The sequence below is a fragment of the Notamacropus eugenii genome, chromosome 1 (genome assembly GCF_028372415.1).
Source record: "Notamacropus eugenii isolate mMacEug1 chromosome 1, mMacEug1.pri_v2, whole genome shotgun sequence".
NCBI lineage: Eukaryota > Metazoa > Chordata > Mammalia > Diprotodontia > Macropodidae > Notamacropus > Notamacropus eugenii.
Window position 1 is genome coordinate 47,269,360 of NC_092872.1, and position 19,643 is coordinate 47,289,002.

Below are 19,643 nucleotides of genomic sequence, written 5' to 3' on the forward strand. Positions count from 1 at the left end.
ACATTTATTAGTTGTATGACCTTGGATAAGTCATTTAACTCTGTTTGCCTCAGTTTCTTCATCTATAAAGTGAGTTGGAGAAGGAAATGGCAGACCACTCCAGTATCTTTGCCAAGAAAACCCCAAGAAGGGTCATGAAGAATCAGACACAACTGAACAAAAACAAAATCTAGTTTTGGGGCATAGTAAGCAATTAATAAATGTTTTTTCATTCATGCATACAAGAATTCATTCATTCTTTTCTTTCTGATTCAGGCTTCTGGAGGAGAATGGCAGTTCCAGAGACCTAGAGACCAATAACAGCAGCGTGGGCCGTGAGAAATAGCCGTTACTACTTAGAATAAGCTAAGGATTTGTGGTTACTATGAAATCTGTGGTTGCTGAGTTGCAGAGAATTGAATAATCTAATTTTTTCTTTAGTCTAAGAGCTGAAAACGGGAGAAAAATGTTTTCCCCAATTTCTCTTTACATTTTTGATGTGCATGTTCAATACCAAATTCCTGGGAGGGAGTGGGTATGGTGGGGAGAATTTATATTGTATTTTGCATTTGAATTCTATGTTATTAAAGCTCTGTAACCCAAACATCCTAAATGTCTGAATCTATAAGAGTTGAGGAGGAGATCCCTGAGAGTACAATATCCCAAGGGGAGTTATATAAATTCATAAATAGTTTAGTCTTTCACTATTTCGTCAATATTTCACCTCTCAGGGTGGAATGGAACCTCAACACTAGGTGAAAACATAGGATTTTGTAAGATGTCACATTTGGGATAAGAAGGGATGTCTGGGCTTCTTGAAGCTGTTAGTGGATGTGATCAAAAGAAACAAATGAAATAAAGTGACACCTAGAGGCTAACTCAAACCCTTTGACTTTATTTTATCTCTATGAATATTAATATATGAGCCAATACTCCAACTGAGTATCATGCCAGAGGTATTCACTTACCCCATGAATACTGCATGTGCCAAGGGAGTAGTAACAAAGTCACAAGGGGCAGTGACAGGAGCCTAGAGGTTCCAGGCTCTGACCTGTCAGAAGGACCACTGGCCAGACCTGAGGAAAGCATAAGTGGAGGAGACTGATTGATTCAATCAAATTACTCAACTCTACTGAAAGTGGTAAGAGGCTACATTCTGACACCATAACTGAGAACATATCTCAATTGAATCAAATTAATCATAGGCTTTAGACATGGTGCCAAAAAGTCTTTAATTTTTTTTATGACATTAGATAAACTGGAGAGACTTTACAAAGGAAGTGTGTTTGAACTGGTTGAGGAAACTTGGTCACACAAAAGAGCAGGTCAGTCTGAAACCCAGAGATTTAAGTATCTAGCAGCTTAGTGGTAGAAACCTCTAGTGAAGCCCTTGAGAAGGAATTCCTTGAAGGAGAAGGGGAAGAAATGTCCCTCAGCCCAGGTCTTTGTTTTCTCCCCAACCCCACCAGCAGCATGGCTGGAGAAGGTCCTTGTGAACATCGAAAGACCTGGACTTTTCATCAGTGTCCTATCAGTATTCTTGATATGTTAGGCTGCAGTGTCTGCAATGGGATCCAAGACTGGATGCGATGAAGAAAGGCAAATTCAAGGACCTACAAGAATGCAAAATCTAAGGGGATCATTCTGAGGATTCCAGCAATAGGACTTCTAGACTCCATGAGTTATCTCTTTGTCACAGTTGCTCTCTAAGCTTAATCCCATTTTCCCCAGGGACTCCTTATGTACTTGTGCAAGAGTATGTTACAGATTTGGGAGGTTTGTTTCATACCAACTGTATCACTATGGTAAATACCTTTCTAAAAACTATTTAAACTTGACTGATTCATTGATATCAACTGATAATAATAGGGAGGAAACATGGTAATGGAGGCTTATGAGATATAGCAATAGAAAGATACTTCTCAGCCCCTCAGGATGATCCCTAAGGTTTTACAAGATAAGAATTAGCCATCTGATCTCTGAAGATTCAACTTGTTGGTTCAAGTGGGATAAGTGGAGGTAGGGAGAAAAGTTCCAGAACATATGCTATGCCAGAAAATCAGTTTTGCACACTGAACAACTAAAAACCATCAACACTGTCCTTATTAGATCCATCATACCTGTCCACATTTTCTTTGGGCAAGATAAATGATAACTCAGCTCCTATATTGCTCTCCAAAGAGGCATCTGGCATATGTTCATGAATCAGACTTTCGATTTCACGTATATTACAGTGTTGTTCCTTTACCATGACCATATGGTATCCTGCACCTGAGAGAAAATATATAAAAGATTAAATGAACTATTTTGGTCTTGACAATTCCCTTTCTTATATCATTCTTGGACTTCAGTTACTTTCACTAAATCTTCTCTATAGGAGATATAGTTTGATTGCAATTGTAAGATGTTTATCTTTGAAGGTCCTTGATCCTGCTCCAATGTTGTCTCCAATTACTCAGCTGGATCACAGGGTTAGAGGTATCTGGGGGGAAGGGGCATAATAAATACAAGGTACCTGTGTTTTCCATAAGGTGTTAGGATGGTCTTGTATCTAGGCAGACAATCTTGAGAGACAGTTAAGATTCCTGTGACAGTCTGAGGCATATTGTGAGGGCCAATACAACCCAAAAATTTCCAAAAGGTTTTCTATTACCCACTAGAAATGATTGAATCAGTCCCTCTCCTGAAAAGGTTGGATGATAGAAAGATTAATGAATAGACACCAAAACAGTGAGGAAATGGAGAAAGAGATTGAATGTGAAAATGGTAGCTGTACTTCATGTTATCTGTTCTTGGATTCTTCTTGATATTATAATGCTTTCTATTTTAATTTTAAAAATTATATCTTCTCCTGAATAATCTTTTCTCTCTGAGTTTTTAATCTCACTCCTTTTTTTCCTGAGTTTCTTTTTAAAATTAATTTTTAAAAATTAACCAAATGGCCAAGTTATAAAGAGATAATACAAGAAATTTGAAGAACATGGAGTATGTTACTTATCAGAATTATGGACAGAAAACTTGTGAATAAACAAGAGACAGAAAGTAAAGTTAGATGTAAAATGGATAATTTCAATTACATTAAATTAAAAGGATTTTATACAAAAATAGTAGCCAATATTGAAATAAAGCAGACAAATTTTTATAGACAGTTTCTCACATAAAAGTCTCACATCTCAAATATATAAAGAACTTTGTCTGATCTATTAGAATATAAGTCATTCTCCAATTGGTAAATGGTCAAAGGATATGAACAGGCAGTTTTCCAATGAAGAAATCAAAACAATTTACAGTCATATGAAAAAATCTTCTAAATCATTATTGATGAGAGAAATGGAAATTAAACCTTGCAATGTCATTTTACATCTATTAGATTGGCTAAAATGATTGAAGGGGAAGGTGATAAATGTTGGAAGAGATATAGAAAAACTGGGACACTAATTCATTGTTGGTGGAATTGTGAACTGACTCAACCACTTTGGAGAGCAATTTGGAATTATGCCCAAAGAGTTATCAAATTGCCTATACCCTTTGACCCAGTAATACCACTACTAGGTCTATTTCCAAGGATGATTAGGGGAAAAGGAAAAGAACCTATATATTCTAAAATGTTTATAGCAGCTTGCTTTGTGGTGGCAGAGAACTGGAAATTGCAGGGATGCCCATTAATTCAGGGAATTCAGGGAATGGCTGAACAAATTGTAGTATATGATTGTGACAGAATACTACTATGCTATAAGAAACGATGAGCTCAAAGATCTTAGAAAAACATGGAAAGATGCAAAATAATGAAGAGTGAAAAGAGCAAAAACAAGTAATAGCAACATTGTTTTAAGAATGACTTTGAATAAATAAGTCATTTTTGACAATTATAAATATCCACATTAACTATGAAGGACACATGAAGAAAGACACTATCCACATTCAGAGAAAGAACTGATAAATATAAGTGTGTAGAGAATAATTTTACATATTTCTGCCTATTTGTGTTTAACAGTAGCCATCTCTGGGTTGTGGGGGAGGGCATGAAAACAAATGGGGGAAATTTATATAACTCTGTTGTGTATTTAAAAGGAATAGAAAGTTGTATATATTGGATTTACAATTTCATGGGCAATTATCTTTTCTTGTATATTATGGAAATGCTTGTTTTATTCCATAAATTAAAAAATTAATCATTTACAAAATTTTACAGTCTGCCTTTTCTTCTTCCCATCTCCCCCTCAAAATGAAAAAGTCAGACTTCACAACAATTTTATATGTATATATATATAAAATCAAGGCAAACATATTCCCACATTACCTATGTCCAAATATATACCTGTATATATATATATATACATACACACATGTATATGCATTTATGTGTCTATATATGTGTAAATACATATACCCACACATATGTATTCATATGCATACATATATGTATATATATTTCTATTTGTACTCTGAGTCCATCACCTCTCTGTCAGGAAGTGGTAGTATGATTCATTATGAGTCCTCTGGAATCACAGTTGTTCACTGCATTGATCAGAGTTCTTAAGTCTTTCAAAGTTATTTTTTTTACAATATTGTTATTATATAAATTGCTTTCTTAGTTCTGCTCACTTGACTCTGTATCAGTTCAGAAAAAGGCTTCTCAGATTTCTCTGAAACTATTCCTTTTCATTTCTTACAGAACATGCCATTATAATAACATACCCTGCCCCAGCAAACCATGAGCATTTCCATATACAACGTAGAATGAAGGAGGATTGGACATGAAATCACAAATCTCTCTTCTATTAATCCTTACTTAAAATACAAGTATATAGCAAATTCAACAAGCTAATTTCAAAACTGACCTGCCTGTCTGCTTCTTTCTGAACTTCCTTCAGTTCTCTTAAATGCATTTAGACATGTTTTAGTGGTCTACTTTTTTGCTTATTTCTTTAACAGCATTATTACCCCCTCTAAACTTTCCTCCTAATTAAAAATAGGAAAAACCTTTGGAGCAAATAAGTAATAGTAAAGCAAAACAAATCCAAACAGCAGACATCTCCAAAATGTACGTTTATTTCGACACCTTGAGTCTAGCACTCTCTGTCATGAAATGGGTAACATCCTGAACATAGATGCCCTGGTGGTATAGTTGGTCACTGTTTTGAACAGATTTTTTTGGTCTTTCAAAGTTGTTTTTCTTTACAGTGTCACTGTATAAATTGTTCTTCTGGTTCCTTACTACATATTCTACATGAATGCATATTTTCTAAGATTCTTTGCAATCCTCTCTTTTGTCATGTCTTAATGATGTAATATTTCTTAACATTTATATGCCACAATTTGTTCGTTAGATTGTGAGCTCCTTGAGAGTGGGTAGGGCTTTTGTTTGCCTTTCTTTGTATTCTTGGTGCTTAGCACATTGCCTGGTACATAGCAGAAGCTTAATAATGTTTGCTGACTTGAAAACTTGAGGCATTCTCCAACTGATGGGCATGTCCTTATATTTTAGATATTTTTTTTCCTTTTCATCACATATTTATATCAGAAGACATTTTTTTAAACTATTCTATCCCTGGTATCATTTTCCCTCTTAACCATCTTGCTCCTTATCCTTGCCTTCCTCTGTTTAGTCTGATGTATTTCTATAGCACATTCTTTATTTGTGAGCGTATACAATTGTGCGTCTGTATATTCAACACAATCTGTTTCAGATAAGAAGTTCATCTGATGTCTGATGCCCTCATCCTTTACTCCATATTTGTGTACCTTTCTACTCATGAATCCAAATATGAGAAATACTAAGTGTCATCCTCTTCTTTCTCTCTTTTACCCTCCCTTTTCATTTCCCATTCAAAGACCTCAGAACAGAATCAGTCCACCTCCAGCTCCTGTTTTTCTTATTTAACTGTCTCAATACTCATTTATGACATTAAGGTAATTAAGAGACACAGTTTTTAACACTCCCCTCCACCTTTTGACAGAATGTTACTACTTCATTTAGAGTCCCTTTTAATTGCTTGAATACATTCACCTTTCTAAGTTTCTCTTGATTCCTGTGTTTGCATTTCAAAATTCCTGCTGTTGCTATCCTGTCATTCAGTTGTGCCCAACTTCATGACCCCATGGATTTTAGCACACCAGGCCCTTCCAACTCCATTATGTCCCAAAGTTGGTCCAAGCTCATGTTTGTTGCTTCCATGACACTACCTATCCATCTCATCCTCTGTGATCCCCCTCTCCTTTTGCCTTTATTGTTCCCCAACATCAGTGTATTTTCCAATGAGTCCCTTCTTGGGCCACATTATGCGGCCCTGATTTGATCCCCTTGTTGTCCAGGGGACTCTCAAAAGTCTTCTGCAGAACCACACTTACAAAGCATGGATTCTGTGCCACTCAGCTTCCTTCATAGTCCAGCTCTAATGGAAAAACCATAACTTTGACTATGCAGACCTTTGTTGGCAAGGTGATGTCTCTGCTTTTTAGTATGCTGTCCAGTTTTGCCATAGCTTTCTTTCCAAAGAGCAGGTGTTTTTAATTTCATGGCTACAGCTGCTGCCTGTAGTGATCTTTTAGCTCAAGAACATAAAATCAGACATGGTTTCCTTTTATTCTCCATCTGTTTGCCAGGAAGTGATGGGACGAGATGCCAGTTTTTTTGATGTAAGACTTCAAGCCAGCTTTTATACACATCTCTTTCACTCTCTTCAAGTGACTTCTTAATTCTTCTTCACTTATTCCTACTTATCTCCGGTTTTTTTCATTAAAAATGCTTGAAAAGCCCCTATTCCATTAAAGGTCAATTCCCCATGTCCACCCTCCATGAGATTATACAAAACTTTGCAGAGTAAGAGCCTGATTGTGATTCCTTGATACTTGAACTCTTTCTTTCTGACTGCTTGCAGTATTATTTTTGACTTGGAAGCTCTGGAATTTGACTATGACACTTCTGAGACTTTTCTGTGTTTTTTTCCTCAAGAGATGATAGACAGATTCTTTTCATTTTTATTGTGTCCTTTCGTACTAATATATCTGAGTCGTTTACATTTATGGTTTCTTAGCATAGTGTCCAACCATTTTTTAAAAATTATGCTTTTTAGGAAGCTGGATGATTTTAAAATGATCTCTCCTACACCTTTTTTTCTCTCTATCAGCTGTCTCTGATAGCATATGTTTTATATTTTATTTTTTAAATTATATTTTCTTTCAGTCAGCAAGAATTCACCTCCTCTTTTCCCATCTTTGTATCACCTTATCACCATATTGAGAATTAAAGAAAAAGAAAACCTCTATTACTAACACATATAGTCAAGCAAAACAAATTTCCACCTTGGCCATATGCAAAAAAAGGTCTCATTTTGTACTCTGAGGCCTTTACCTATCTGGAGGTGAGTAGCATGTTTCATCATCAGTCCTCTGGAATTGTGGTTCATCATTGTGCTGATCAGAGGTCCTAAGTCTTTCAAAGTTGTTTGTCTTTACTGTATTTTCGTCATTACACAAATTGTTCTCCTAGTTCTGTTCACTTCTCTCTGTGTCAGTTCGTATATGTCTTTTTAGGTTTTTCTCAAACCATCTCCTGCATAATTTCTGACAGCAAAATAATATCTCATCATTTTCATATATCATGACTTGTTCAGCCATTCTCCAAAATGGGTACCTTCCCAGATTTCCATTGTTTGGCACTCAAAAAGAGTGTATCCCCTTTGCTTTGCTATTTTTCTACCTACCTTTCCTCTTATTTGCCCTTTCTTATCTCCCCCCCCCCATTCCTTCCTGTTTCTCTGTTGAATGAAATGTACTTCTGTATCCAACTTTTTGTGTTTTTATGTATGTATCTATGTATTTTTTCCTTTGAACAGTTTAGATGAGAGTGAGGTTGAACTGTCAGCTAGTCTCTCCTTACACATATATACACACATCCCCCCCCACCTGCCTACTTCTAGACATCTCCTTTTGGACCCTGATTATGTGAGATAATATTTTCTTCCTTTCTCTCTTCTGCTTGTATATATATATATATATATATATATTCTGCTAGAATACACCTGCTAGTATATTCCTCTTCCCCTCATCTTCCATTCTTCATTTAAGATCATCAAGTTCTTTTATAGAACTACTCTCAGGTCTTCAAGTCTAATCAGATTCCCTCATTATCCTTCAGGATGATAAGGTTCAGAGGAGGCATACGTATCACTTCCCCTTGATAGAAGGTAAGCAATTAATCCTTGTTTAGTTTGCTGTGATTGTTTGTTCGTGTTTATCTTTTCATATTTCTCTTCATGCCTGTGTCTGCACTTCAAGGTTTCTATGCTGCTTTGGTCTTTTCAAGAATGCCTGGAAGCCTTCTGTTTCATTAAAAGTCATCTTCCCCTCCTCCCTGCTACATAATTATTCTTAGTTTTGGTAAGTTATTCTTGGTCGTAAGCCCCGATACATATACATAGATATAAGTGAAGAGATGTTTATCTATAGGTCTCTATCTATCCATCTATATCTATATCCATATCTTATGAAATATAGTTCAAGCTCTCCACTCCTTTGTAGTCATAGTTGCTAGATTGTATGTGTTCTTGACTGGCTCTTTGGTCCTTGAATTCTTTCTTTCTGGCTGCTTGCAGCAATTTTTCTTTGACCTGAAGCTCTGAATTTTGGCTTAAATGCTCCTGGGAATTTTCATTTTGATCTTTCTTTTAGAAAGTGACTGACAGAATCTTTCTATTTCGACTCTGCCTTCTGGTTCCAAGAAATCTGAACAATTTTACCTCTCTCTCCTTCTCCCTCTCCTGTTCCCCCAAAGCTAGAGACTTGACCATGTGGGAAAGTTCAGGGAGGAGATTTCCAGGGCCATTACCCCATCATTATGGCATCTCAAAAAAGAGTGCTAGGGACATTTGAACCCCATAGGCCAGGAGTGTCTTGGTCTGAACATTACTGTGATTGCCCTTGTTACTTCCAAGGTCCGTATTGTGACAGTCAAATTGTATAGTGGATAGAGTGCTGGACTTGGAGTTGAGAAAACCTGAGTTCAAATCTTGCCTCACATGTTCATGCGTTCCTGGGAAAATGACTTAACCTCCCTTAGGCTCAGCTTCTTTATCTATAAAATAGTAATAACACATTCCTCACAGGATTGTTCTGAGAATCAAATAGAACAATGTATGTAAAGTGCTTTGCAACCCTTAAAGCATTATATAACTATTATTAAATTGATGATAATAATGATGATAGTACTTGGGAGCCCTCTGCTTTTGCTGCCTCAAAATACAGAGCCTTGGAGCCTGTAGCTTGTCTGACTCCTCTTGTGCTGGGTGGCTTCCATCTTGTTTGTCTGAGCTGGCACTGGCTTTTATTTGTTGGCTCCATTTCCTACTGCCCATGAGCTTCTACCTGACTTTTATGCAACCAGAAGCCCCTGGATAAAAATTCATTTGGATATAAAAATCACTGTAATTTCCCATTGAATTCCTTTGTCATTATTTAGTTTAGTGCTATTTTTATTTTTGTTAAAGTAGGAATGTAGAGCTGAGCTGCCTGCTTCTACTCATAAAGTCATCTTGGATAGAAGCTCCTGTCTAACTTTTAAATCCTTTTACTACATGGCCCCAACCTATCTTTTCTGTTTCATTAGACATTACTCCTCTTCTCATACTGAGGCTGAGAAAGGTTAAGTGACTTACAGCTAGGACACACAGCTAGTAAGTGACTGAGACAGGATTTGAACTCAAATTTTCCTGACTCCAAGTCCATTGCTCTATCCACTGAATCACCTTGCTACCTCATTGATTACTAACTTAGGGTTAGAATGGCTCATACAGATCACTGAGAGAATATATAATCTGTCCAAGATCACTCAGGTAAGGGGGTGACATAGACTCTGAATGAAGGTCTTTTAACCCCCAATTCTGCCCTCTGCCTTCCCCAGAGTACAGGGAAACTGTTGCAAAGAGTCTTCTTTACTATGTATGTAAGGGATTCAATGCAGACCCTATAATAAGGATAAATAATAGACCTGGTAGATTTCTCTCCCTTGCCCCCTTACCATATTTTTGTTTGAGGAAAAGTGAAGAGCCACAGCATTGTAGTTCTCCCTTTGCCATGATGGCAATGCGATCTCCCAGAAGATCAGCCTCATCCATAAAGTGAGTGGTCAATAGAATAGTGCGGTTACTTTTCTGATTTTGAAGGAGGTCCCATGTGGCTCGCCGTGAGACTGGATCCATACCGGATGTTGGTTCATCCAACATCACTACCTACAGATCCCCAAAGGACAGACCCAAGACTGATGAAATAGTCTTCAAATGAAATTTCGCTGTTACTTGATGGGAAGCTTGATCCTACCACTATTCCCCTAGTTTCCTCAAGGGAGTATGATGAATTTACTCTGAATTCTACTACAATGTAGAAATTATTCTGCTATATTCTGTCTACTTGGTATTCATTGTTCCAGCTGAAGTAGCGTATAATGGAATTGAATCACTTGTCTAATGACACAGAGCAAACCCAGATTAAGAAAGAGTCAGTTTTTTAATGCCTTTAATTCTATGGCCATCCTATACTAATCAGACTACCTAACCATTTGTTTAATACTGAGTATACCTTGGGAAATTCCATTTAGAGGGCAAGGTATGGACCAACTTTCTAAACTGATTTCTCTATTTAGGTGATAGCGGGCCCTGATTCTACCTATAGAAATGGGGAAATCGATACCTTTGATCCTCCTATGAGTGCGATGCCAATGGAGATCTTGCGTTTCGTTCCTCCACTCAGGGACTTGGAAATTGTGTTGCGCTTATTCTCCAGGTTAAGAATATTCAATATATAATTGACTTCATTAGAGCAATCTTTATCACTTATTCCTTTCAACTACAAGAACAAAATTAGGACAGAGAAGAGATAGAGACTTTGTGAAAGGAAGCTTAGCCTATCCAACAATTTTATTATGCCTCAGAAAGACTTTGCAGGCATCTCTAGTTGCTTCCTTATTCACAAATATTGATTTAAGGATGTTTTTCCTTCCCCTGCCTCCCTTTGTGTCCACAAAATGTTTTTAGAACTTATTTTGGGATCCTTTGAAGGTAAGAATAACTGGCCAGCTAAGTGGACACATAAGGCATAGGAAAAAAATAAACAAATATTTTTTGGGGCTTACCTGAACATAGAAGGAAAGATGTTCAGCAACTGTCATGAAATCAAACAAGATGTCATGTTGTGGGCATAAGCCCAGGCTTTTACGGATGTGCATTATGTTCTGTGATATCTCATAACCACTGAGGTAAGCCTCTCCACTTGTAGGAGGGATAAGACCTAGAACCAAGCAGAAAACACTCTATTTTTCTATCTTATCCTCAGAAATCCCTGTTCTACTGTTAGCACCTTTCATTTTAATTAGGCCTCTGCCCTTCTCCTGGAAATTACTGAGTCTTTCCTTACATGTGTAAAGCTGTTTCTCCTGATAAAAATGCAAACTCCTTGAGGGTAGGGGCTGTTTCATTTTGGTTTTGTATTCCAGTTTTTGTGTAATAGTGATCAGTACATAGTAGCAACTTAATGTTTGTTAAATTGAATTAATAAGGAGGTACAGAGAAAGATGGGATCAGTCTATACTGGAGAGCAAATAATGTGCTTTCTGAGACAAGCTATGGAAACTTGAGTATATGCATCCTGTTGGTGTTGTTGCCAGATGTGTTCAACCACTTATTATTTTGACTAAAGTAACATGACATTCTTTTCTTGAAGAGATAGGTAGGTAGTTCTCCTTTCAGAATCAGGAAATTCAGATTTTCCATGATGGCATAAGCCTATAGGTTCTACAGTCTGGGTACATAGTTTATCTTGGAAGTAGTCTGACCAGGATAGAGTACAGATAGATTTTATCAACTCATTAATTGATTATGCCTTTTTGAATTTTGACTAAGCTCAAAGCATTTTTTTAATTGCCATATACTACACTATTAGTTTATGTTGAATTTTTAAAACCCCCAGTCTTTTTCAAACAAATTGTTATCTAGCTATACCTTTCCCACCTTGTATTTGTGAAGTCAACTTTTTTGAATGGAAGGTGATGAGATTTTACATTTAGCTCCATTAAATTTCACCTTACTAGATTTGGCTCATTGTTTTAGACTGTCAAGGCCTATCATCTAACATGTCAGGTCTCTCTAACATATTTGTGTCATTGCAGAAAAACTAATATGATAAGGATGCAAAGACTTTCTCCTGTTTATTTGCTTCTCTTCCACTTTTAGTTGTAACCAATGATTTTTTAATGGCCAGATCTAACAACCAGGCTCTTCTCAGTCTTTTTTCTGCTTAACTTTTTCACAACACCTGATACTCCTGACCTCTCTATTCTCTGGGTTTTTGTGACATTGTTCTCTTACCTGTCTGACTATTCACTAACTCCTCAGTTTCTTTTGCTATGTCCTCTCTGCACTCTGTGGCTCATGTGTTTTGACACTTTATCTCTCAGGATAGGTTTCTTTCTGACTTTTGGAAGATCGACTTTGTTCCTGGACTCACTTTTAGACAACAGAGTCAATGAATCAGTAAAGATATATTAAATACTGGAGACACAAACAAAGGCAAAGGATAGTCCCTGCCTGCAAGAAGCTTGCAATTTAATGATTACAAATTAATTAATCACAATCTAATCTAATTATAAAACATAATATGGATGACAAGGTCAGGAACCATTATGAAAACCTCATCATAATATAACTCATTTCTTCCTCCCACTCCTCTCCCCAAAAAAGTTTCTTGATTTTTCACATGGCAAGTGGGTCAGTGAAACAGACATAAGAGAAAAACCAAAAAAGAGCAGTGTCACAAAAATCCAGAAAGTAGAGAGTTTCTGAGAGGTCAGGAGACATGAAATTAAAAAGGTTTTGCACAAACAAAATACAGCCAAAATTAGAAGGAAAGCAGGAAACTAAGAGAAAAATTATAGCAAGTTTCTCTGGAAAAGGCCTAATTTCTCAAATATATATCTCATTTCTCAAATATAGAGATCTTAGCCAAATTTATAAACATATGAGCTATTCTTCAATTGGCAAATAGTCAAAGGGTTGACCAAAATGACAGTTTTCATAAGAAGAAATCAATGCTATCAATAGTCACATGAAAAAATGATCTAACTCACTAATGATTACAGAAATGCCACCTGACACCTATCAGATTAACTAACATGACTGAAAAAGAAAATTACATGTCAGAGGAGATTTGGAATACTAATCCAGTGTTGATAGAGTCATGGACTGATCAATCATTCTGGAAAACAATTTGGAACTATGTCCAAATGGCCATAAAGCTGTACATATTCTTTGATCCAACAATACCACTACAGGGTCTATATATCAAAGAGATTAAAGAAAAGGGAAAAGTACCTATTTGTACAAAAATATAGCAAATTTTTTTGTTGTAGCAAAGAATCTGAAATTGAGGGATGCCCATCAATTGGGGAATAGGTGAACAAGTTGTGGAATATAATTGTGATAGAATATTATTGTGCTATAAGAAATAACAAACAGGAATTTCAGAAAAACCTGGGAAATCTTATATGAACTCATGCAAAAATGAAATGAGAAGAACGAGAAGATCATTGTACACAGTAATGGTGATATTGTAATGATGATCAACTGTGAAAAATTTGGTTACTGTAATGATGACAACGATCCAAGACAATTCTAAAGGATCCACAATGTAAAATACTGTCCAGCTCCAGAGAAAGTGAACTGAGGAACTCTGAGTGCAAAATGAAGTATATATTTTTTCACTTTCTCTTTCTTTTTTTTGAAACATGGCTAATATGGAAATATGTTTTCCACGACTTCACATTTAAAATTTATATCCTATTGCTCCTTTCTTAAAGGAAAGGGAAGGTGTGGGAGAGAATTTTGAATTCAAAATTTTAAAAAGTTAATGTTAAAATTTTTAAAAAGTTATTGGGAACTATTTAACAAAAATCCATAAAAATATATTTAACAAATATGTTATAAAGTAGATTAAAAACTGGTTGAAAGGCTGGATTAAAAGAAGTAGTTAACCTAGAGGGAGGTCTTTAGCATAGTGTACCAGAGATCTGTCATGAGTCATGTGAGGTTCAATGTTTTTAATTCATGACTTGGATGAAGTCATAGAAGGCATGCTTGTAAAATCTGTACATGGCATGAAGCTAGAGGGGGAAGCTAACACAATGGATAACAAAATCAGAATCCAAGATGATATCAGATGGATAAAACAATGGATTGAATGTAAAAAGGTTAAATTGAATAAAGAAAAATATAAAGTCCTGTAAGAATCAACCCCACAAATAAAGGACTAGGAGGACATGATGTAATAGGATTACTATCTACCAGGGTTCCCTTAGGCTAGTTCTAAAAAGGAAGCTGCCCTCAAGACTTGACTGAGCTAGGCTCCAGCATCAGTAATGTGACATCCTGGTCCGCTAAGGGCAAAAACAAATATAGAGTCAGAACCTATACGGAGTCAGAACCCTTCAGACTTAGCAGATGGTCCAAGGTCACACGTATCACCACACACTGCTCTGCTGACCAATTACATTTTTGTATGCAGGAAAGAAGGTGAGGTATGTATCATTTACCCAAACTAAGTGGTTCACTGTGTCCTTATGGAATAATCTATGAGGGTTTCATTTCATTCCAATGTTGAACTAAAAAGGAGAGTTCAGTCACCCACTGATCTGCCCACATACAAACTGGTATAGTCAGTAAATGTGATGAAATAGCAACATGGCTCCCATGTTTGAAGTGGTGGAAAATCAATAAAAATATGAAGGATGAAGAGAAGAGGGAAGGGAATAAGCATTTATATAACACCTACTCTGTGCTAAGTACTTACCAAACCTTATTTCAACCCTATGTGTTTGTCCTTTGTTCTCAAAGAGGACCTTGATATCAAGATGATGACATGACTTGCTCACTTTCTTCTCCTAAGCCATCTGGGTCCAGAGCCCTGATATTCACCAGGATGACTGGAGATGGTCCAGGATGCAATGGGAGCCCTTTCAGGCTAAGCTCTTACAGCATTTTCACTTTGAGTGAGATACCCCCATTCAATGAATAGGCTTCTTTAAGTAGTTGCTCAAGGGATGGCACCTTTAATAAATAAAAAAGTCAAACTGGTAGAAGACCCTCAGGGTTCCAGGGTAAAAGAGCACAACAACTCTGAGACAGGTGCTGTTATTATTCCTATTTTATAGTTGAGGAAATGGAGGCAAACAGAATTTAAATTACTTTCCCAGGTTCACAAACCTAGTAAGTGTCTGAGGCTGGATTTGAATTCAAATCTTGCTCACTCCAGGCCCAGCACTCTATCCATTGCCCCATTTACCTACCCCTGTTGAGGTGACTGAATGACCAGATACAGCATCATGGCACCTCGCTGAAATAGTTCTTTTGGTAATGTATGGAGCAAACTCTCTAGGACAAAGTAGGTCCCTATCGAAGCAGAATGATTAGTTTGGTAGGTTCTGGAGGGGACCAGGGCAAATACCATTGTCAGTGGAAATAGGTTGGGGCATGGGAGAGGAGAAACACAGATCAAAGCTTTGTATGTGGGCAGAAGAAACCCTCCAGAGGAAGCTTTCAGTGTAGCTACTGAAACTGAGTTAATAAGCAATCAGTTGCTAGCCTAGGAGGGCTAGGAGGACATAAAATCCAGGATAGAGCAGAAAGGACCCTAAGTCAGGTCCTCCTATTGCACATGGTTATACGACAGTAAGCTCAACAGGAGTCAACAGTTTGAGATGATAGGCAAAATAAGCCCATCCTAATTCTAGTTTGCATCTAGGAGAGGCACAGTGTATAGGATGAAGAAAGTAATAAATAGTTTCACTGAAACCTGTAATGACTGGACTCTATTTTGAACATTCTTTTTTTTTCTTTAACACGTACACTTTTGCTCGAACTGGTCTTAGGTGAGAGGACAGGTAAAGCCCCTCCCCTCCCCAGGTACTGGCACTCATCATATAAAACTTGCAGGGAGACTGTGAAGTCTTCATTTACATCTATGCTGGGGGCCAGGAGGGAATTTAGGGGGCCATTCAATATGGCTGACAATTAAAAAGTGAAACAAGTATTAAGGTAGAAGATACAAATAATTTTTTTAAAAGGATTACATAATTTGCACATAAAGCAATATTAATAACTTCCCCTCTCTCCCCTCCCCCCCCCGCCCAACCTGGCTTTGTTATTTAGCTCCTTTGCTCTAGCAGAGGACAGCCTTCACGGAAGCTTGTAATTCTGTAACAATACAATATTTGGAATGACTATTAAACAAAAAAAACAATGTACAGCCTGAGTCCTGAAGATGCAGTGTAGAACTTTGGGGATGTTTGCCTCCAACATACTTAGACTGCTCATCACCTTCACTATTCCAGTTTTTAAATCCTGAGTCAAGCACCAAAAAAACAAAACAACCCCTTCCCCACCCCCCCCAAAAATAAAACCATGCCAATCTCAGCTCTTTTTTGAGGCAATTATCATGTCACACCCTTTTGACAAAAAAAAAAAAAAAGCACAATAAAAAAATACAAACAGTCCATTTAGAAGCATTTTTGGTGGACAATGGAAGGCCCAGATTCATCATACTCCTGCTTGGTGATCCACATCTACCAGAAGGTGGAAAGAGATGCCAGGATGGAGCCTCCAATCCAGATAGAGTATTTGCACTTGGGTCGGGGAATGATCTTGATTTTCATTGTGCTGGGAGCTAGGGCTGTAATCCTTCTGCATTCTGTCAGCAATGGTAACACCAGACAATATGGGATTGGCACACAAATCCTTATGAATGTCAACATCACACTTCATGACTGAGTTGAAGGTAGTTTCATGGATTCCCTACCTAAGAAAGATGGGTGGAAGAGAGCTTCTGGGCGTTGGAACCTCTCGTTGCCAATAGTGATAACCAGACCATCAGGAGGTTAATAGCTCTTTTCCAGAGAGGAGCTAGATGCAGCAGTGGCCATCTTGTGCTCAAAGTCTAGGGAGACATAGCACAGCTTCTCCTTGATGTCATGCATGATTTCCCTCTCAGCCGTGGTAGTGAAACTGTACCCTCTCTTGGTCAGAATCTTCATGAGGTAGTCTGTCAGATCATGGCTAGCCAGATCCAAAGAGAGGATGGATTGGGGAAGGGCATAACCTTCAATGGATGGGCACAGTGTGAGTCACACCATCATGGAGTCCATCACAATACCAATAGTATGACCAGAGGCATTCAGGGACAGCACAGCCTGGATGGCAATGTACATGGCTGGGGTGTTGACGGTCTCAAACATAATTCGAATCATCTTTTCTCTGTCGGCTTTGGGATTCAGGGGGCTTCTGTAAGCAGCACAAAGTGTTCTTTAGGGGCCACACAGAGTTCATTGTAGAAAGTATGATGCTAGATCTTTTCCATGTCATCCCAGCTGGTGACAATACAGTGTTCAATGGGGTACTTCAAGGTCAGAATGCCTCATCCCCCACATAGCTGTCTTTTTTCTGGCCCATACCCACCATCACACCCTGATGTCTGGGGCGCCCAACAGTGGAAGGGAAGATAGACCAAGGGGCATCGTCTCCTGCAAAGCCAGCTTTGCATGTTACAGAGCCATTGTCAACATTGAGAGCCATCATCTGTGGTGTCGTACCAGGTGGCAGGGGGTAGGCAAGCACACACTATGTGGAAGAGCTCACAGTTCTTGAACAATCTTCGAAGTTCTAGGTGAACCATCTTATGAAGGACATAAACAAGCTAGAACATAGCCAGAAAGAGGCAGCCAGGATGAGCTGCATGAGTTGAGGCACTGAATTCTGAGCACAGAGAATGGAGGATGGGAGATGGGCAGGGGACACAAGAGCAACGTGGGAAGGTCTGTTATGGAATTAGCCTTTTTTCTATAAGAACTAATAAAAATTAGAATTTTAAAGCCAAATTTCTGCATTATATAATATCAGAGCGAGGCATAAATTATTCTTTTTTATATGTAACATTTGTTATATGTTTAAAATGAAAAGTTGCACATAACAGAGGTTTGTAGTTTCATACAAAAAAAAAAAAGCTGTCAGCATGGCTGAAAAAAGTTTCAGTGGCCTTGTTCTTTTGGTCTCACTTTTGAAAGCTATACAACTAATGCGTGTGTGTGTGTGTGTGTGTGTGTGTGCGCATGTGTGTGTGTGTGTGTATGTGTGTGTATCGATCCACTGATCTATTATCTATCTATCTATATATATATATATATACTAAAAGTCATTATCCAAGAGATAAGTGGTCAAAGGATGAACAAATAATTCTCAAAAGAATTGCAAATTATTAACAAATCACATTGAAATACTGTTCCAAATTACTCACAATAAGAAATTCAAATAAAAAAATGAGTTTTCCCTTTATATTTGGTCTTTATTATGTGCAAAGTCTCAGTAATCTTTTCTCAAAAGAAAGTGTTCATGATGTGTATTACAGGCATGAGTTTTCTGTGCTATGTGTTTTGGTATCTTTAGTTACATATTAACTGTTTTACTTTATGTATAAATATACATATATATAGATATATATGTATGTGTGCACAATCATAAATTTTGTTTTCACTTCACACATAACAAATAACAAATATGAGTATTTATATAGGCAAAAAGAGAAAAAGAAGACTGTATATGAAACCATGAATCTCTATTACAGAGTTTGCTTCTTTTTAAGTACATAACATATTCAGCATATTAACTCCAAAATTGTTCCACTTTTCTGTGTTTCTGTCTGATCATTATCCTATTCCTTAGCAACTGTAGAATGCTTCAGTGATTTTCATATCATTCTTTTTGTTCTACCACATTATTCATTACCTCCTCTACCTTCCACTCAGTTTTTAAAAATGCTTCTTTGTAATCAATAAGCATAGTCAAATAAAATAAGTCCATACATTGGCCATGTCTGAAAATGTATGACTTATTCTTAATGTCTAGTTTATCACCTCTTTGTCTAGAGGTAAGAAGCATATTTCATCTTCTATCCCCTGGAGTCATGGTTAGTAATTGCATTGAATTGCATTAAGTTTTTCAGAGTTTTTTCTTTAAAATGTTGTCACTCTATAAATTATCCTCTTGGTTCTGCTTAGTGCATTTCGCATCAGTTTATACAAGTCTTCATAAGCTATCTTTTCTTCTGAATTTCCCCCTTTTCTTCATTTCTTATAATACAACAATATTCCATTACACTCATATAATTTGTTTAGCCATTCCAAAATTTATAAGCAATAGCTAAGTTTCTAATTTCCCCTACAATAAAAATGCTACCAGGAATATTTTTGTACATATGAGTTCTTTCTCTCATTTAACTCCTTTAGTGGTACTGCTAGGTCAGAGGGTATGACTTGTTTACTGAATGTGTGGATATAGTTTCCAATTACTTTCTAGAATGGTTATGTCAATGTATTGCTCCACCAATGATTCATTAAAGTGTTTGTTCTCATTATGGAACACTGGGTTATTCAGTGATGTTGTTTCTAATTCTCCTCCTTCTAATTCGTTCCACTGACATACCTGATTTTTAACCAATAAAAGATGGTTTTTGATGACTGATGACTTGTAATATAGAATGACATGTGTTCCTGCATTCTCTGGCAGATCTCTATTACAGCACAGACCACTACCCTACCACTTATCACGCATGAGCACATTTCTGCTGTTTGG

At 37.1% G+C, this 19,643-nt stretch overlaps 1 protein-coding gene across 7 annotated transcripts in view; it reads right to left on the reverse strand.

Annotated features, from left to right (window-relative positions):
• The window catches only part of LOC140497984 (phospholipid-transporting ATPase ABCA3-like), a 296,904-nt gene that overhangs the window by 57,716 nt on the left and 219,545 nt on the right, over positions 1 to 19,643 (reverse strand). For all 7 annotated transcript variants that reach the window (XM_072599356.1, XM_072599345.1, XM_072599336.1 and 4 more), the window contains 4 exons: positions 11,108 to 11,262; positions 10,666 to 10,821; positions 9,998 to 10,208; positions 2,100 to 2,250 (listed from right to left, as the gene is read on the reverse strand). In XM_072599356.1, the coding sequence (XP_072455457.1) occupies positions 2,100 to 2,250; positions 9,998 to 10,208; positions 10,666 to 10,821; positions 11,108 to 11,262 (673 nt within the window). The remainder of the gene's footprint in view (positions 1 to 2,099; positions 2,251 to 9,997; positions 10,209 to 10,665; positions 10,822 to 11,107; positions 11,263 to 19,643) is intronic.